General features: G+C 38.4%; 5 protein-coding genes across 6 annotated transcripts; 2 read left to right on the top strand and 3 right to left on the bottom strand.

Moving 5' to 3' along the window:
- Positions 1–13: 13 nt before the first annotated feature.
- Positions 14–4,101, bottom strand: LOC126618492 (uncharacterized). Of its 2 annotated transcripts, none has more exons than XM_050286580.1 (8): positions 3,949–4,101; positions 3,232–3,255; positions 2,700–2,805; positions 2,524–2,592; positions 1,914–2,407; positions 1,094–1,355; positions 451–659; positions 14–329 (listed from the first exon to the last, which is right to left on the bottom strand). In XM_050286580.1, exons 1-8 carry the CDS (start codon positions 3,951–3,953, stop codon positions 263–265), a joined length of 1,236 nt encoding a protein of 411 aa, XP_050142537.1. In that variant the 5' UTR covers positions 3,954–4,101; the 3' UTR covers positions 14–262. The 2 variants fall into 2 exon arrangements, with proteins under 2 accessions (XP_050142537.1, XP_050142536.1); XM_050286579.1 differs by having other exon boundaries at positions 3,232–3,258; positions 3,949–4,100.
- Positions 4,102–7,365: 3,264 nt separating this feature from the next.
- LOC126619559 (uncharacterized) lies at positions 7,366–7,992 on the bottom strand. The gene is made up of 2 exons (XM_050287967.1): positions 7,859–7,992; positions 7,366–7,772 (listed from the first exon to the last, which is right to left on the bottom strand). The coding sequence occupies exons 1-2, from the start codon at positions 7,920–7,922 to the stop codon at positions 7,594–7,596; spliced, it is 243 nt and encodes an 80-aa protein (XP_050143924.1). The 5' UTR covers positions 7,923–7,992; the 3' UTR covers positions 7,366–7,593.
- Positions 7,993–10,302: 2,310 nt separating this feature from the next.
- Positions 10,303–13,069, top strand: LOC126619835 (isopentenyl-diphosphate Delta-isomerase I). Its single transcript, XM_050288248.1, has 6 exons — positions 10,303–10,582; positions 11,359–11,414; positions 11,800–11,891; positions 12,147–12,249; positions 12,344–12,481; positions 12,657–13,069. The coding sequence occupies exons 1-6, from the start codon at positions 10,353–10,355 to the stop codon at positions 12,908–12,910; spliced, it is 873 nt and encodes a 290-aa protein (XP_050144205.1). The 5' UTR covers positions 10,303–10,352; the 3' UTR covers positions 12,911–13,069.
- Positions 13,070–15,516: 2,447 nt separating this feature from the next.
- On the top strand, positions 15,517–17,708 carry LOC126619777 (putative 4-hydroxy-4-methyl-2-oxoglutarate aldolase 2). The gene is made up of 2 exons (XM_050288189.1): positions 15,517–15,697; positions 16,936–17,708. Exon 2 carries the CDS (start codon positions 16,949–16,951, stop codon positions 17,447–17,449), a length of 501 nt encoding a protein of 166 aa, XP_050144146.1. The 5' UTR covers positions 15,517–15,697; positions 16,936–16,948; the 3' UTR covers positions 17,450–17,708.
- On the bottom strand, positions 17,648–19,210 carry LOC126619775 (seipin-1-like). The gene is made up of 2 exons (XM_050288188.1): positions 18,887–19,210; positions 17,648–18,526 (listed from the first exon to the last, which is right to left on the bottom strand). Exons 1-2 carry the CDS (start codon positions 19,169–19,171, stop codon positions 17,771–17,773), a joined length of 1,041 nt encoding a protein of 346 aa, XP_050144145.1. The 5' UTR covers positions 19,172–19,210; the 3' UTR covers positions 17,648–17,770.
- Between the last annotated feature and the right edge of the window lie 115 nt (positions 19,211–19,325).

The raw sequence follows: 19,325 nt of genomic DNA, 5'->3' as shown, positions 1-19,325 counted from the left end.
CGTGCCAAAGAAATAAAAGAAAATGCATCAAATTATTTATAATGTAATATCCTCGTAACGACGTAGTAGTCATCGTCGTCATCATCATCATCACCATCATCAAACATTCAACAGGCACACCAAGCTTAAGTAGGTTTATAGATTATTTATGAGTTTGATTCTCTCCGAGTACACATAGATTTGAGTCATTGACAGTGGCAGTGGATGCTTGAGGCAGGGTACAGGTCCCTCGGTTGAACAGATGCAACAGCTTCATCTGCGTCTATTCCTCCTCTTCTGCCTCCTCCAGCCAGTTCACGAATGGCTCCAGGGCCTTCACAAAAGTTTGCCTGCAAACATTCATTTTCCGTAAACTTACAGTTACAAATGACACAATAAACCCATTGTAAACCACAAGCAAACGCATTAAATATCGTAATCCGATAGTTTAATGTTGAAACCAAAACACACCTGCCCTTGGGGTTTGTTCCTTTGCGGAACCAATGGAGAATGGTGTCTTCTGCAAGCACATCCTGTTCATAGAGGGATCTCACAATTTCAGGGAACAGCTTCATCAGCTTAGCATCCTCATAGCACTGCATCTGAACCTTGTATATCAGTTCCAGCTCAAGCTTCCCATTCGTGCAGAAGGTGTTCAACAGTTTCGCCCATGTTTTCACCTGCATATGTATTGGATATAAGTTAAACACAGCCATTTATTTGCTCGTCTGTATTCATATATGCACCAAGTACTACGGAGTTGGCAACTAATACAACCATTCTTTGCGTTTTTGAAGTTTACAGTGATCTAATATCTCAAAGTAATCAATCTTGATCATGGTGGGTAAAAAAAGCACAGCCTTGGATCTTAAATACACCAGATTGGAATGCTTATAAACATACTCCTCTAGGTAGAACAGTCATTCACTATCCTACATGAACAACAGATAGCTCTGTTTTTTTATTTCTTTTTAAAGTTTTACCAACTGATCTCATCTTGGTTAGCCCCTTAAACTCCTACCTTGCTCCTTTTATGAGTTCCAAACCTGAACTTGTACATACTATAGCACACAAATTATATAGGTATCATGGTGATTACAAGACTAATGTATACCTGGCGAAGAGCTGCATTGGCGTTCTGCTGCTGGTTCTTGCCGGACCACTGCACAGCATCCATAATAACATCCCACAAAATCCGCACAACTTCAACATCAGGCAATTTGGCGTCTTTAACACGCTGCTTCACAGTCTCAATGACTTCAGACATATCTGTTTCCTCTGTTATCTGGGTTGTTAAAGCAGATTTCATTTCCTTGAGCTTCACATCGAAAATTTTCTTCTCGTTGTATTCAACTAAGGCGACTAGCCCTTCCTTACTGAAAATTGATACAAATAAGCACCAAAGTGTGTCAATAAAACAACCTTTATTTTGGTACAAGGTGTGAATAAAACAAAATGAATGTTCAAGTTAACACATACTTCACATGAAAGCCATCAATGAGCAATTGACAATTAAAAATCACATTATCATTTACGGTACGATGTATTCTCATGGGGTGACAAACCAAAGGGACTACTAGGTAAAAATACTTCACAGCGTAATCAAAATTCATATTACAATTGACTGATGATAAAGACCACGAAAATCAACTAAATTTATATGATTCATAGCCTTTTACAAGAGAACCAAAAACTCTAAAATATTTTTCAGAGATCATACAGATTGATGAATCAACAATAAAACAAAATATGGCAACTAAAACATTGCAGTTGGCTGAACAAGTCAAGGATTGCAGCTACTTCAGAATCTCAATCATGCAAAGAGTACAAAGAAACTGCAGGACATCAAAAGCATTGGCATATCTTAAAAACCAAAGATAAGTCTTATCTCACAAGATAGTCCATAATAAAATTCAATAACAAATCAAACTTACGTGAAATGCTCAGAGAAACTCTCATCAGTTCTCTTTGTGGATGGGAAGAATTCCAAAAGATTGTCCTCCACTTTACCCCGCTTCAGAATGGAGATCAAATCATCAAGGCTATTATCAATCAAATACTCCTTGAAGAAGTCAGTAATGAATGATAGGACTAGCCCTTTGCCAACAAGATTATCCTTGAGCATTGGCTGGAACACCGTTTCCGGTGGAAGTCCTGACAGCTTCTGAGAGAATGCAAGTGCTGTGAAAATAGCCAGCTTCTTCCTTTCATTTTCCTCAAAAAGCTCCAATGACTGAAGGAATCGTCGCATAACATTTTCGAGATTCTTAATAAGAAATGGCCTCCGCCTCAAAATTTTTTGAATGTAGATAACCGATGGCAAGATGAGTTCGCGTGTAGGCTCAGACTCTAGTACAGAGTAAGGGTGGCGCTCACCCTCATCAGATTTTGTTGTTCCAGGTTGTGTACGGCCTCCAGTGAAAACAACCTATATTAAATCCTCCAGTCAATACCATACCACATTAACAAATAAACAATATCTAAGGTTGCATCCAAAGGAAAATATAAAGAGACCAAAAGTCTCTACATTATTACGAAGCTTGCCTCAAAAAAGGTGTCACCGTATCTTGAAAAGTTAAGGTCTGAAGATTCAATGCTCTTGGCAATAAGTTCCTGCACAAAGCAGATACTTGTTTAGTTTTAACAGATGATTAAGTGATAAGTAGACACATGCATACAGATACAAATTAGCCGATCATTTATGCATAGCTAAATATTACCAGATCACCAGCATTATCCAGATAAATCTGGACCACTGCATCCGCAAAAGCTGCAGGGTCCAGCGGCGCTGCAATATTCCGTTTGCGGGTCTTAATCCGCGTGCCACTGTACATAAAGGAGAGAAACAAAGGAAAACAAAATTCAGTATACGGGGCTAAACAATTCATACTAATGGGTGTGAAAAACTACAGCATGCAAAGATGAGCAGATAAACGTTTTCTATAAATCTTCCAAGTCCAAAACATACTTTCTTTGTTAGATTTCAAAAATTCATCATAACCTCAAATAATTAGAATGCCAGCATTATCAATTCCATTTAATTGAGTAGGGCCTGATGCAACAACTCATTTTACCGTCTTTACAAAAGGTCATAGGTTATAACTAATTAAAATTGATAAAAGTTCCTTCTTTAACATATCACATAGTTATCAGTTAGAGAAACCTTGACTCTGAAACGTAAGAAAAACATGAAAGCATAACCAAAAAACACAGAGGGTAAATCCAATGAGACAGAATATGACGAAGACTTACCCGAGAGTGGGTCTCTCCTTCGAGCTGCTGGTACAGAAAATCTCAATTAGTATACATCTAATGGTTATATTTAGCTATAACTTTTAACGTTCACAACACAAATAAGTTTATTAAGAAGACCAATGGTGAAGACCCTTCAAAAATTATAATTTACGTTCTGGATAAAGGCGAAAGTGCAAAACCCAACTCTAAAAGTTTCAGTTTTACCTGACCCCCACCCAAGAAAAGGAAAAGATTTACAATTGCACCACAATTAACATCCTAATTCAAATTCACACCACAAGAATCCGGATCGAAACGAAAAAGAATCAGAAAAACAGGAAATACCTTCACAAATATCCTGTATTTAGCTAGAATTAAATTTCAAAGAACTAAACGTCACTAACTTGGATTAATTCCAGAAAGGCCCAACTAATAATTAAGCAAATCTAACGAAATAAATGGAAAAAAGAGAGCAATAGAAAAGATTGCGCAAAACCCACCAAAAATTCCAACCTAGTAAAGAATCCAATCAAAGAAACAAAATTTCCATGAAAAAAAAAACACTTGAAAAAGCCCGATTTTTAGGTAAAGAACCAGATCTGTGACCCATAACATATAAACTTTTGCATAAGATTTTAACCTAAAACGCAGATATCACACAGTAGAAGTGGAACGGAAAGATCGATAGCGAGAGAGAGAGAGAGAGAGAGAGAGAGAGAGAGAGAGAGAAGGTACCTCATAAACCAAGACGAAAAGGGATCGGAGGCAGACTCTGAGCGTCGAGAGTGTTTTTTTCGAAGAGAGAGAGATTGGAGAGAGAAGGGGGAAAGATATGTGGGAAGAGGGGTGATGGGGGTGGGTTTGGACGCTGATATTTATTAGAGAGAGAGAGAGAGAGAGATGGGGAGGGAGGGAGGGAAGGATTGACTGCCCTCGTCTGTTTGTGTAGTCACAGTTAAATCATTTTAACATTTTATATTACTATTTATTTTTATCTTATTATTTTTATAAAAAAATAATATAAAATATTGACATGGCTTAACTGTGACCACACAAAACAAGAGGCATTAGAGGACACCGATAGTAGAAGGGCAAACAATTGAAGGGAGAGGACTCAAAACAGACACAAAAACAAAAGTAAATAAACTACAAAGACCGTCGCTTGAAGTTACATAGTTTTTTGAGAAACTAATAAAAATTGTTTGAAAATTTTAAATTTTAACGATAAGAACAAAATAAATGATAAAGTGAATAATACAATTATTAACTTTATAATGTATAAATATAGTTTTTCGTTAAAATAAATAGTACTGTGAGCTTTTTGTTAAAATTCCCTAGTTTTTTTTGAGCCAAGGTTACAACGCAGTTAAGTTACACTACAAAAACAAAAATGTGTAAAAATCATTTTTATGGCAAATTTGTTTTGTTTGGTTGTTTTTTCTTCGGCCCTATGCTATTGTTTACGTGGTGTAAGTTAACCCTCCCTACAAGGTAAAAGGACATCTTTTCGGTCAAACTACAGGTATATAAATAATGTAGTTCGTATTCGGGTATAGTGCTCTTGGTTTATCTCTATTTTCAATGAAAATTCTACCAACATAATTGCGTATCCAATGTACTCTTTTAATGAAAATCCTTCTTTTTACCTTTTCAACCTTGTCACAAATCCACATCATCAACCTTTAATTAGAAGGTTGGTAAAACCATCTGTACTCCGGAATATTTTATATTCCAAATTTTTAATCAGTAGATCTTTGATTATTGTAATGTTGATTAAGAATCCAATAGTTAAAAAATTCGTCATGTGAAACATGACATGGAAGAACGGGACGGCAAGGGGCAAAAACAAAGGCCCTTAATCCGGGGCGAGACGAATGGTAATGCGTTTCTAAAGGAATGAGGTTCCCGAGCTATGCGATCGGATCACCTATGCTATCAGGCCATTGCTTCCTCCTAAAATCACGACCAGGGTTAAGCTTAAACACCCACTTAATTAGTCATCAATCTATCCACCATCCTATTAGGGTTTGGCTAATCCCACCTTGTCCTCTGTTCTGGCCTAAGAAAGTGGTAGCAAAATGAACACACATAACCAAACCCATTTGAGTTTTTGACAAACCCCGACCGGGGAATGTCGAAGCATGCTGGCCATCACCGTGAGGTGACGTAACCATAAAGGTAAGTAATGTAAGAAGTGAATAAATTTCAAACTAACTAGAATTAATGTAATACTAAACAGTGAATGTCATGACAATAAATCCCAACCATATAGCAGAATTTATCACAATTAATATCACTATAACGATATTTGGCAAAATAAGCGTAAAAGTGAAGTAAATACGTATTTATGGAAACTATAAATATGTATAGGTATAAAAACAAACTGCCCACTCACAAATATGTCGCTGGGTCGTAGCCCCCTAGCCTAGCTTGGCCTCGAACGTCCTCGGGATACGTTTCCCCTATAAGTGAAATAACTAAAATAGAATTAATTAAAGCACATATACGGAAACCTAAATAAAACCTCCATAGTTTGCTCAAACATAGGGTTTAAATATATGAACGTGATCTACTTGACGCCATAGACCTACACATATTTTTAGAATCGATTTTGGTCCACCCACGCGCCACCATGCGCCGCCACAAGGTGGTTGCACTGGTAGTGATACGCGGCACGCGCCGCTCACGTGGCTCCCTCACCACGCCCACACGCCTTCTTTACAAAACCTGCGATTTTTGCAGGTTTTGGTCCAACTTTAAGAGCTTTAAACGAGCTCATTTCTCAACCAAAATCCATGATTCAAAAACCAAATTAAAACTAGGAATGTGATGAATCGATCCCTATTCACAAAAAGTTCGAATATGTTCCGCGTTGTTCAGGAATATGACCTAAAAGTGGTCAAATGACCACGGTTTCATATTTCCATAAAACTGAAAATTTCTTCCTAACTTCCAGAGTTGATTTCTAACTCGATTCTTAACCAAACTTGATGATTCAAAAGCTATTTTGAAGTTAGGACTATAAAGAACAAGTTTGTACCTATAAGGAGTTCAGTTGTGGTCGAGGTTGACAGGAAAAATTTGTTGAAAGTGACCAAATGGTCACAGTTCTTGGCTAGAAAACGAGCAGCCTCATTCTCTCGAGTTTTCTATGTTAAACCGTATGTTCAAAACATAAACAAGAGGTCAATATCAACCCATAGGAATGAAAATGAAGGTTATAAGGGTTTCTCGAGGCTTACCTAAGCCATGAATAGCCTAAAAATCGTTGAACCAAGACTCACCGAGTCAGACCTTCCAAGTGGGTGAGTCAAAACTCGTCTAAGCCAGGTTTCAAAGACATGGTTGTGATCGTGAGACTGAGATGCGCACAATGGTGCAGTTTGTGAGTTCGATCTATGAGCTTTGAAGCTCGTTCATGGCGTTGCAGAGAAGAGGGAGTATACGAGAGGGAGAGAGATAAGAGAGAGAGAGTTTCATTTCTTTTTTTTTTTTACGGGGCGAGAAAATAAATAGGAGGAAAATGAATACGTCAACGTCATTCGCCACTAAGGGCATAATCGTCAATACACATGCTCGGGGAGGAATTACATAGAAAAATTAGAGACGGATCGTCACAGTTTTACCTCGCAATCGTTCGTGGAAATTATGACCAGGCATCCAAGTGATAAATGAAGTATATAACTATTGCTATCATACTTTACCACTCTAAATTTGCCATGGCAGGAGAAGGGAAAGGAACAATTTGAGGTAATAAATCAAAACTAAAGAGTATATGAAACCATCCTGATGCTTGATGTTAATTACATCTCGAAGAATGTCTATGTCATGTGCATTCTTTCTAATTGACACGAAAAAGATAAAAAATTATGCCACAACTTACCAAACAGTTTGCATGAACAGATAAATTATCCTAATTGTACAATTAGATTTCAGAAAGTTAACAACCAATTTGATAAAAAAAATTGGTCGCCGGAAGAAGCCAGCCCTTTTCATCTACGTGATTTGTGGTACCATTGCTTTAGTTTAGAGCACAATGAAAGGAGAAATGAAGAACATACACAAGAATCCATATGTGAGCAGCATTTCAATTAAGAGCCACAATAAACAATGAGATCGTACCATAAAAATGGAAACTCCGCGCACCAAAGATTTGAGAGCCATAATCATTTGTAACAATACGAAATACTAGCAGTAATTTACTACTAGTGTACAATCTTCAAAAATTGGATCGAAAAGTTTCCAGTGAGGACATTCATCAAACACATTACATACCCATTTCTCCAAACTCAAAACATGAACGAACATCCAATCCAAGTTGAAGAAATTAACAAAAACACAAAATAAAAAACTGGGGTCTTGTATTGGTCTCGTACAAACCTACGGTTTATCTTCTCGAATCAGTTCATTGGACTGAGTCGAGGTGTCTGCCATGAGTGTCTCCGTGTCGGCAGCAGTGTCGTGTTGCTGCGGCTGCGGCTGCTGCTGCTGCTGCTGCTCGGTGTTGGTAAGATTCTCCATGTCTCTCATCCTCGTCCTCACCACACTGGTGACCAGTACTGCAACAACAACAACAACACACCCGATTATGTAAAAATGTGAAATTGTAGAGAGAGAGAGAGAAGTCAAGAGAGAGAGAGAGTACCGGCGGCGGTGCCAAGTGTCCAGACCCAGAGGATCTTCAAGCCCGGACTCAACTCTCTTGGCATTTTCTATTCTATTTCTGCTTTCTGCAGTTGGAGGCCGTGAGTTTCGTCTGCAGGGTCGGGTTTTGCTTTTGAGTCGGGTTTTTGTAGGAGCAAATCGTAAGCCCAATTATCGAGTTTGGGTTTAGGGAAGGCCTAAAGAGCGTTAAACTTAGCGCCAATAGGCCCTCTTCGCGTCCTTATGGATCTGTTACATATTTGACCCACAAATAACTATATCTGCAAGAGAATAAGAAAGGAGGATAGGCTATGAATCTCAAACTCCACGTTCATCTTGTTGCGCCAGTCTCTTAGGTACAGTTTGGTACGTGGACGGGACGGAATGGAGTCGGACGAAGCGTTTCGTCTCACGTTTGGTGCGCCTAAAACGGGTAGAATGCGTTGTTCCATGGAACGAGTTTTGGTGAATTTTCGTTCTACCTCGCTCCCTAGAACGACTCGTTCCACATCCGTGGAACATAAAATTATAACATCTTCGTCTCCTTCTTCTTCCTTCTTGTTTCCATCCGAGGGCATCTTTGCTCCCTCTCTGTTCCATCCCATCATGTCCCGTCTCATTCTGTTCTGTCCCGTCCCGTCTGCGTACCAAACGGTACCTTATCTCCATGTTGTTGAGTTTTTTTATTTTTTTTATTTTACCGTAAAGTTCATCTCACTCTAACATTGCTATCAAGAAAAGTGACTATGAGGGGAACATTTGTGCTAATAACGTGTTAAAATTAAAATAGATTAGAGAGAGATAAGAAATAGACAAGAGAGAAAGTGGGAGAAGAGATCAGAGTATTCGTGCCTATTTATAGGCTTGAGATTTATATAGAAGATGTTATATATGTAAACTAAAAAATGAATAATCACGTAATAAATATTATTTATAACATTTAGTTATTATTTAGTCGTTGCACCTAGTAACAGATACTACTAAACCCCACTTATATTTACGCTCATAAATATGATGGGACACCTATTAAAAAAGCTAGGTTTGGTATTTTGAAATTGGGAGATTTTTTTTTATTTCTTTGAAGAAAAACATCGAGATATTTTTGTTGTTGTATGTGTAAAATTAGAAATAAAAAGAAAAGTAGTTGAAGAAGCAAATCTATTTAACTAACTTGATATATTATTGATTAAAGTTGATTTTGTTGGCAATGTCGGAGCTAGAAAATTTTCATCGGGTGGGTTAGCTTAAAGATTTAAATCTTTATAAACAAATAAACTTGATACTATATTTTTTACAATATCAGCTAGCTCAAGCAAATTTCACAAGGTGAGCCAAAAACATTCATTATTTAAACAAATTCAAACTTGTACATGTATAAGAAACAATGAGAAAAAAAGATGTGAGAAAAAGAGATAGTTTGTTAATTGTATTATATAATTAAACCGAGATAATTCAAATCAGTTACTAATTATAAGGTGAACTACATTAAAAAATCAATAAAAATTACATGTAGAATTTTATTTTCTATCAAAAGCTACATAAGCTACAGCCCAGGATAGCCCTTAATGCCGCTCCGTATTTGTTGGTTCTCAACATTACCCCAAGAAAACGCATCGTAACGTCCAACTGAAAAATGCAAACAAATTTGGCTCATTTGACTTAAGCCGGGATGACAAAGTTGACCAAGACAAGCGAGGTTGGCGGTAGTATCCAATTGAATTAACTGAGCTGTTTTTTGGTGACTTGGCAAATTCTTGGGAGGTTATATTAAGAAATAAAATAAAAGATAAAACAATCAAATTACTCACATTACACTATACTTAAGGCCCTTCAACAAACTAAAATTGAACCCCTAATGTTTGTAAGTATATGTATTATTAATATTGATTTGATTAATTGGTATCGTAAACACGAATAAACGAGAGATTAATAAGAGATGATTGTTTGATCAGATAATGGAGAGATTTTTCAGTTTGACTGAAACACGGGATGGTACAACACGTGTCACTATACAAATGGTGGGATATGTGTGTTAAAAAGTTAATAATTTAAAAAAAAAAAATTCTCATCACTTATATAAAAACACGTAATGTACCACTCGTGTTCCGATCATAATAATTTTTTTTCCTAGACGATGAAGAAGGTACATCAGTCAAAGATACCCGGTTGGCTGCCTTGGTTGGTCAATCTTGGCCAACTCCATCACACTTTGCATAGCAATACCATAGTTTTGACTTTATTAATTTAGTGTATGCATATTTCGTTATATGCAACACTTCGTTGTTTAAATAAAAAAGAAAAAAGAAAGAAACTTACATGCAATTAGTATAATAAGTGGTGATATCTGAAACTTATCACACTTTGACGGTTTTTTACTATTTGAGATACAGGGTGTAATTGCAAATTCACAATTAGACAAAAAGTCAGTTTTCTATTGAGATTTACGACGGAGACTGACTTGTTGTTCTATATATTCGCTGTTCTGTTCCATTCCAATGAGTCTCACCACCACTCGCCTTCTCCACACACTCTCCTCCTTCTTCCCCAAATCTCCTCCTCCTCTTATCTTCTCATCCGCTGCGACTCGAATCTCTTCCTTCTCCAAGCCCTCTGCCTTCCCCTCCCTCTCCGCCAGGCTATCCCTCTCTCTTCACATCTCCACCATGGGCGACGCTCCCGACGCCGGCATGGACGCCGTCCAGCGCCGCCTCATGTTCGAAGACGAGTAAGTCCCTCCCTCCCCACTTTGCCCCTGCGTTTTCTTTTATTTTTGAGTGGTTAGGTTCATCTGTTTGTCATTTGCTCTTTTTATTTTTCTGCTCGGGAAACACCGGAACAGTAAATAAAATGAAATTCATAGGCTTTTTCATTTCTGTTTGGTAAATTCTAGCTCTTTATTTCAAATTTATTTACTGTTGTGGTCTGTTTGGTTGCTCAGAATTCGGAACAGATGAGTAAACGAATAATTTGTCAAAACAAACCTGTGATCGTGAGTTAATTTTCTTTGCGAATACTCCAGTTTCTAGTTGACCAAACAGAGCACAACATAGTGAAGAGGAAAATATAGTTTGAAAGACACAGATGTATGCACAGGCTGAGCTCTCATCTGAGCCATTGATACCTGAGTTCGAGTTTTTGTTCGATTTAAACGAGGCTACATCTGATCTGAAATCCCGAATTCGTTAGGAAATAACAACTGAAACAACCATTTATTGCTTTCCCCTTTAGTTTCTGCATCTTGCCGAAAACATTTATTCCTTTCATTTTTTGGAAATAACGTTTAGGGCGTAGTGTAATGTGCACAACCGGTCTCTAATTCTCACTAGAGAAAGAAGGGGCAACTCCCCCCCCTGAGCATCAGTTGTCTCTTCCATTCGTTCAATCGGTGCTGCCCCTTGTCCTTGTCCTTTACGATTTTAACCTTTGATATTCGGTCCAATGTATATTCAGGTGTTAGTCACTCCCTGGAGCTGACAATCTATTTTATTCAAATTTCTGCAGATGTATTCTGGTGGATGAGAATGATCGTGTTGTAGGTCACGACACCAAGTACAATTGTAAGTGACTTTGCTTGCATTAACCTTCTCATTGCGAGATTTCAGCGTGATAAATTTTTTATTTTTAGAAATTCATATTCTGTTTCGATAGTTTAGGACTTGAAGTTTTATGACTTCGTGCCGTGGCTTATGATGTAGTACTTGATAAACCGTTCTAGGACATCTAGTAATTTGATTTGAGTAAGATAGAAGTTCCGAGGGAAGAATTTTTGTCTCCTATTTTAATTTATTGCAAAGAAAACCCATATTAAAGGATCATCATATTTCCTTGGAGCTTGAATGTACTTGGTAATAATGCCTGATCTATGCATGTTGATACGACTCTTGTGTTCTTTCTTGTACATCTGTTGGTTTCTCAAGTTTTAATGTATTCTGTGAACTGCAGGTCACTTGATGGAAAAGATCGAATCTGAAAATTTGCTTCACAGAGCTTTCAGTGTCTTTTTGTTTAACTCAAAGCATGAGTTGCTTCTTCAGGTATTTTTCTTGGAACATGCTAATTGAAAGTTACAGTGGTGGCAGCGTTCAGTTGAGTGGTATTTCACAAGATGTTCAATGGTAGAAGGGTGCATCCCGAGGATATTGAGTAATGATAATAGAATATGAAGAGTGGATGACTGTTTTGCAATTGGTGGCATTGATTGTTCATTTGATATTTCTGGACAATTTCTTTATAACGATTGTTAAATATAGTGTTTGACATACTCATTGTGCATGTCTTTCTGTGTACAGCAACGTTCTGCAACCAAGGTAACATTTCCACTTGTGTGGACAAACACCTGTTGCAGCCATCCGCTGTACCGTGAATCCGAGCTTATTGATGAGAACTCTCTTGGTATATTTCTCTATTTATCTTACCTTTCAGAGTCAATTTTAATTGTCCTAATGTGACTTACTCCATCAGTTTTTTATCTCCATTTTGTTTCCAGGGGTAAGAAATGCTGCTCAAAGGAAGCTTTTGGATGAACTCGGTATTCCTGCTGAAGATGTGCCAGTTGATCAGTTTATCCCGTTGGGTCGCATGCTGTACAAGGCACCTTCTGATGGCAAGTGGGGAGAACATGAACGTAATATTCCAACTTGAGTTACTGTACATTGTTTACTATTACGCATTTGCGGTTGATTACCCTCTCTTCACTGTCCAAGATGCATTTGTTAGACTGGTTGTGATGATTGAACAAATTGTATTGTTTCAGCATTTTTATATTAACCCTCTGTGTTTGTATTATGTTTTGTTTGCAGTTGATTACCTTCTCTTCACTGTACGTGATGTTAATGTGCATCCGAACCCTGATGAGGTAGCTGATATCAAGTACGTAAACCAGGAGCAGCTGAAAGAGCTGTTGAGGAAGGCAGATGCCGGGGAGGAAGGTCTGAAGCTGTCGCCTTGGTTCAGGCTCGTGGTGGACAACTTCTTGTTCAAGTGGTGGGACCATGTTGAGAAAAACACCATCAAGGAAGCTGCTGACATGAAAACCATCCACAGGTTGACTTAAATCGAGTCTGCTGGGAAACTTTGATTGTGGTTTTATTATAGTTGGTGTTTTTTTCCTGTTCCAATAAGTTTGGACTCGTAAGGCGTTTTCAGTTTTTTCTTGACCGAAATTTAGAACTGATGAATCAATAAGAAACTTTTCGCCTCTTTCATCAGGAAACAGGTTCACAAATTTCTTTTCTGCATGTTTGTCTCAGCAGGGCAAGAACTGGATATTTAGTCCTGCTAAGAAACAAGTTTACTTGCTCTGCTGGGGGGAAACTTAATGACACCCGGAATGCCACAGTACCAGTATTCCATGCCGTCGTACGGCATTATGTATTTAAACTTTTACACGTGTTAGTGCACAATTGGTTTGGATACCACGGTTGTGGACTCCAATCACAAGTTGCCAGCATTGGAGCACTACCTAGTGTTAAAGGGACCTCACATCCCACATCGGCTGGAGCAACAAAGTTACCGCTCTTTATATTGACTGACGAGGGGCACAAACAGCACCTTGGGGTGCTGGGCTGGGATGTGCACGTGTACCTCAACCCTAAACCATCCCCCGATTATTCGGGTCAACTAGTGAGGGGTCTTTATCCGGTGTTTCCCCCGTGCGGTTTAAAAAAAAGAAACAACGACGCCTCGCGCTGTATATTCCCGCGTTGACCAAAAAGCCCTCGAGAGGTTCGAAGGTGGTACTGCCGACGCCTGTTGTTCGTCCTCTCTTGGCTTGCCCGGGCGTCTCGCGGTACTTGTTGTCCTCACCTTTCGTGGCACCCTGCCCTATTTTTATTCTCACACCTCATATATTTTTTTATAATATTTTATAATATTAATACATTTTTTGTATAATATTTTATAATATTAATACGAAAATTAACGTTAATGTCACATCCTAGCCCGAAACGGACTCATATATATTTTTATAATATTAATACGAAAATTAACATTAATGTCACATCCTAGCCCGAAACGGACCATTTTTCAGGCCCGCTCTACCATCGTAACACGATATTATTCATTTTGGGCCCCGACCACGCCCTCACGGTTTTGTTTCTGGGAACTCACGAGCAACTTCCTAGTGGGCCACCCATCATGGGAGTGCTCTGGCCACCTTCTTGCTTAACTTCGGAGTTGTGACGGAACCCGAAGTCAGTGAGCTCCCAAAAGGCCTCGTGCTAGGTAAGGATGAGAATATACATTAAAGGATCACTCCCCTGGGTGATGTGGGATGTTACAGTTAAATTATAAGATAGCAAAGATTATAAAGTGTCACTTTAACATAGTTCCCTTAGCATTTCTTTTTCTTTTCCTTGGCATTTTTTTCTTTTTTATACACACGTGTGTCTGAACGGCTAAATTTGTTGAAGGTTTATGCTGAAAGCCTTGTAAAGTTATATCTCAATAATTGTATGGATATCCTTTGTGTCAAACTTCACAGGTGTTGAGTTTCAATTGTCTTAGAAATTTTGGTGAAAGCTTTGTAAAGTTATATCTCAATAATTGTATGGATATCTCAATAATTGTATGGATGTCCTTTGTGTGAAACTTCACATGTATTGAGTTTCAACTTTCTTAGAAATTTTGGCGAAAGCCTTGTAAAATTATATCTCAATAATTGTATGGATATCCTTTGTGTCAAACTTCACAGGTGTTGAGTTTCGACTGTCTTAGAAATTTTGACGGAAGCTTTGTAAAGTTATATCTCAATAATTGTATGGATGTCCTTTGTGTGAAACTACATGTATTGAGTTTCAACTGTCTTAGAAGTTTTGACGGAAACCTTGTAAAGTTATATCTCAATAATTATATGGATGTCCTTTGTATTGAGTTTCAATTGTCTTAGAAATTTTGGCAAAAGCCTTGTAAAGTTATATCTTAATAATTATATGGATGTCTTTTGTGTGAAACTTCACATGTATTGAGTTTCAACCGTCTTAGAAATTTTGGCAAGGCTGAAAGTGTCTTCATCAACCAAGCAAATTTAGTTGTCCAATTATGTAATTTCAATCTTTCTATCTCATTCGTCATGTGATACATCATGTTAATATGTCAGCAGCACCATAATGGTGTATCTGGTATAATTAATTATTAATAATATGACTACGCAGGTGTGAACATAGATCAGTCTTATCACAACTAAAAGCCATCTATGATGTGCTCCACTTATTATATCAACTATAATTTATTTAAAATTTAATAATAACACAGATTCTTTACGTTGAATACTTCACCAAACTTTCTTTAACATTTTCCTTTTGTTTTTACCTTTTAGATTTATTTTGTAGATTCATCAAGTTTATTTCTTTCTTTCAAAGGATTCATCATCTCCCCAAAACTATAATCTATCTTTCCAAATAATCTCACTAAATAGGGAAAAAAAACTAATAAAAATAGTTCAAAAATTTTGAGTTTTAACGATAAGGATAAAATAAAAAGTAAAATGAATATTATCAGAATTAACTTTTTAATATAAAAATGTAATTTTTCATTAAAATAAACAGTACCAGAATTTTTTTGTTAAAGTTAAAAAAAATAAATAAATAATGTAAAAGGAGAGAAAAATCCTCTTCAAATAAATAATGAAGGAAAAAAAAAAACAACAGACGAAAAAGACCGTATCTTGTACGCGCATTACAGCCTAAAACAGATATCAGATTCTCTCTCACCCTCAAGGCTTCTTCCTTTTCCTTCCTCTTCCCATGTTTATAGTGAGAGAGACGCAGACACAGACACCCACAATCATAACTCACAAGTGAACTGCTCAGCTGTGTTTTGGTGTCCTGCTCAATCGTTCCAGGTATCAACTTTTCATATTAGCCGCCAGATTTCATCTCCTCTCTTCTCTTGATTCGTCTGATTTGATTATCCGATTGATCAAAATTGGTTTCAAATTCCAATTTCTTGTATTTCTCTGGCATACAGGCCGACCCGATATGAAAATTAATCAACTTTTTCTTTTTCTGTATTGATTTGGATCATCGGGTCGGGTGTCTTGCTTGGATTTGTATGAAAATTAGATTAAAACCAGCTTCTGTGATTAAGAATTTAATGAATGATTAATAGAGTTGAGCTTTCTGATTATCTTGTTAGTTCTGAATATGTATAATGATTCGAACAACATAAAGATCCAATCTTTGCGTGTGTTTGTGTGGATGAGGTTTGGTTTTTTTTCCGAGTTCAGAATGCATGTGTTATCTTATGAAAATTTGTATATGATTAATCGTATTTAGTTTTAACTTTTATTAGGAGGTTGAGATTTGTAATATACTGTGCAGTTTTCTGTAATTTGATTGAATCCAAACATGTAAGATTTACAAATCTTATCTGCCTTCTGTATTCTTGAAAATGGCGACTTAATACAAAATGCTGCTGGTTTCAATTTGTTTCCGGACTTCGAAAACCATGTCTGAGCTGGGGGAAAACGATGTCAGCGTAATTTATTCAAAGAGTACTATGCATCCTGTATTTGAATTCTTGAAAATGTTGATACTTTATTAGGTAATCATCTCGGGGGTCCTATTTAACCGATTCGGTCTTCTTCCACAGCAATCTTCGTGTTCCCCTGTATTTGTTGCGTATATTTTCCCTTTTTTGCTGTGACTGGCCATTGTTGTTTGTTGCAAATGAAATGAGTAAACCATTTTGAGCTTTTGAATTTTCTCATGTTGAAGGGAATTCTGCAGTGCTCCTCAGCTCTACGATAATTGGATTATGGGAGCGTGTGACTTGAACTATTAATGGGGTTTTAAACTATCCGTATCATGATTTTAATTTGCACAACTCCATTTCAAGCGCGGATTCTCCTACTGATGCTTTTGTTGATCTTAGTGTGTGCAAGACTAGCATTGCAATCTCTGCATTGTAACTGCTTTGTGTCTCATATAAAGCATACTTCTGTAACATTTAGTGTTTGGCCTTCTTATATTTTCATTTCTTCCATCAAATCTCTCATGGCATCCTCTATGTGCTTTGCTATAACGTTTCCCGTGAAACCTTCTATCAGTCTAACACATCGACCCTTGTCTTGTCCTGAAGGTGCTGGGAACAAATGGCCTTGGTTACAACTGCTGAAGTTTGTGACGCTCACTCGCAGTTGATTGGAAGTGGTGATCTTCGGGTGCTTGAGCCAGCATTCCAGATATATGGCCGGCGACAGGTGTTCTCTGGACAAATAGTTACCTTAAAGGTATTTGAAGACAATGTCCTTGTTCGTGGGTTTCTCGAGGAGAAGGGAAACGGCAGAGTCCTTGTTGTGGATGGGGGTGGAAGCAAGCGGTGCGCAATATTGGGAGGCAACCCCGTAGTCCAAGCTCAGAACAACGGATGGGCAGGGATAGTGGTCAATGGCTGTATAAGAGATGTCGACGAGATTAATGGCTGTGACATCGGCGTGAGAGCTCTTGCATCCCATCCCATGAAAGCCAACAAGAAAGGGATTGGAGAGAAACAGGTACCGATAACCATTGCCGGGACAAGAATCTGTGACGGGGAATGGCTTTATGCAGACACCGATGGAATTCTGATCTCTCGTACCGAATTATCTGTCTAAACCTTAAACAAAGACCCTTCGGAAGGAAAATTTGTTTCCTGCAAACTGTTGTCCTGCAACGGTTGCAGAAACATTTTCTCCTTCCGAAGACGCAGCACGAAATGTATGTCTTTCTTTCTTTCAGTTGCTAAGCTGTTGTACCTTTGCCTCATTTTCCACACTTTCCAACTGTTTACTGTATTAAGCAACATTACGCGATATCGAACTCTTAATTATGTTTTAGTTGGTTTATCAATAATGATAATCATTTGATCAGTAACTTAGTCATGCGCATTAACACAAGGCAACAAGTTCATAATTTTTTACACGGTTTACATCGCCTTATAAACAGACCGATTCCGAGTCCCCGACTTCTTCGGGAGCAGCAACGCTTGCATCGTCTCTTGTAATGCTGATCGTTGAGGGTCCAGATGAGCCAACAGTTTCTGGCAAATTCAAATCCCCAGGTTGCAAGTAGATTGCCTTTCTTTTGCTTCTGCTTCGTTTCCATTTTCTTAGCAGCTCTTGAACATCCTCGCTCTCGTCATCTCTAGATATGGCTCGTGATCCCCTAGCACGTCGCCTCCGCTCTGCAGAGGATGATTCTCTGTTACTGCTATAACTCGGGACCTCAGCGACGTCCCTTGCTGCTGGGGTTGCGGCAGTACCGGCACTGATCATCGTCATGGGAAAGAAGAGTGGCCTGCAACAAATCATGAGAAGTACGAGGAACATAACATAAATGTATAGAGAGGTCCAGACGTAGAATGTCCACTTCCAGCTGCGCACCAATTGTTTAGTCCAAGGAAGCTGGGAGTTCATCACAATTTCAGCTTCGTACAACTGTGGAATGTACGACGTTCCGGCCCTTGGAATTAAAGTTACTCTTATAGCTTGAGTTCTTGGATAATGCCCTTCCTTGTTCTTGATTATTTGGACCGTTAGCTTCTGGGTTTCACCAGAGATTCCTAGCAGCAGAGGAACTCCCATCAGAAATGTTCGTGTGAGTCGAACCGGGAGGCTTCTAAATCGCAGCATGCAGGGCTGGCTTGATCTTGTAATTACATCACCGTTCACTGACAATTGTTCTGCACTCAACTGATGGCCATATCACCAATTAGTAATTAGTTAGTAACAAGCAATAATTTTAGTCAAATTATGATCAATTTCAGGTAATGTAACACTAGTCGGGCTTTCCCTCCCCTCCCCCCAAACTTTCAAATGTCGATTTCCCCACTAGAATTTTATTTCGACCAATTTTCCCCTAAACTATTATAATCGACCAATTTCTTGTACTGTCATGTTATTACTTGTGGTAGCGAGATACAAATTCAAGGAGAAATCGATGAAAAACACAATAGCCTTGACGAACATATGCGCGAACGAACGTCTTGCACAGAGAACTTTTGATGTAACACATCTAATACGTTAATAACTGAGAGATGGATAAATAGATACCTGAAAGACACCAATGTCCCTATTGAAATCAGATTCAGGCATCAAAAGCACCAAAGAGACATCAAAAGTGTGTCCAACAGGAATTCCCCTCACATACTTCCTAGAATATGAACTCTTATGTCGGTAAATATTATCAGCAGAACCAAAAGCAAAGACAGCCGTCGGATGAGGCTCCGTGTAATCGAAGTGCAGCCCTTCCCTGACGAACACCGGTTCCTCCACCCAAAGATTCACCAACCCAATTCCGAAAAGAGTGGATAAAAGCAAAACCATGACCAAAACCATGAAGACATAAGCGGCCCCGAGAAGCCCGAATCCGATCTTCTTGAGGAGGAGGGCGCTGCCGTAGGTGATGGTGGAGGGGACCTGGTGGACGACAGTTTCGACGGTTTCTTTGGCCTTCTCGGCTTGGTGGTAGGACTCGGAAGCGGCGGACAGG

Source organism: Malus sylvestris, chromosome 4 (genome assembly GCF_916048215.2).
Source record: "Malus sylvestris chromosome 4, drMalSylv7.2, whole genome shotgun sequence".
NCBI lineage: Eukaryota > Viridiplantae > Streptophyta > Magnoliopsida > Rosales > Rosaceae > Malus > Malus sylvestris.
The sequence above is the reverse complement of the archived record's forward strand: the minus strand, read 5'-3'. Positions and strand labels throughout refer to the sequence as shown.

Bases quoted from the DNA above. Each gene is read 5' to 3' on its own strand.
- LOC126619777 (XM_050288189.1), top strand. From the start codon at position 16,949: ATGGCCTTGGTTACAACTGCTGAAGTTTGTGACGCTCACTCGCAGTTG.
- LOC126619835 (XM_050288248.1), top strand. From the start codon at position 10,353: ATGAGTCTCACCACCACTCGCCTTCTCCACACACTCTCCTCCTTCTTC. The intron at 10,583-11,358 runs GTAAGTCCCTCC...AAATTTCTGCAG, and splicing joins CGCCTCATGTTCGAAGACGA to ATGTATTCTGGTGGATGAGA. The intron at 11,892-12,146 runs GTATTTTTCTTG...TTCTGTGTACAG, and splicing joins AGCATGAGTTGCTTCTTCAG to CAACGTTCTGCAACCAAGGT.
- LOC126619775 (XM_050288188.1), bottom strand. From the start codon at position 19,171: ATGGTTTTGGTCATGGTTTTGCTTTTATCCACTCTTTTCGGAATTGGG. The intron at 18,527-18,886 runs GTATCTATTTAT...TATGGCCATCAG, and splicing joins GGGACATTGGTGTCTTTCAG to TTGAGTGCAGAACAATTGTC.
- LOC126619559 (XM_050287967.1), bottom strand. From the start codon at position 7,922: ATGCCAAGAGAGTTGAGTCCGGGCTTGAAGATCCTCTGGGTCTGGACA. The intron at 7,773-7,858 runs GTACTCTCTCTC...TTGTTGTTGCAG, and splicing joins GACACTTGGCACCGCCGCCG to TACTGGTCACCAGTGTGGTG.
- LOC126618492 (XM_050286579.1), bottom strand. The intron at 2,806-3,231 runs GTAAGTCTTCGT...CTTTATGTACAG, and splicing joins AAGGAGAGACCCACTCTCGG to TGGCACGCGGATTAAGACCC. The intron at 330-450 runs GTGTGTTTTGGT...GAATGTTTGCAG, and splicing joins GGAACAAACCCCAAGGGCAG to GCAAACTTTTGTGAAGGCCC.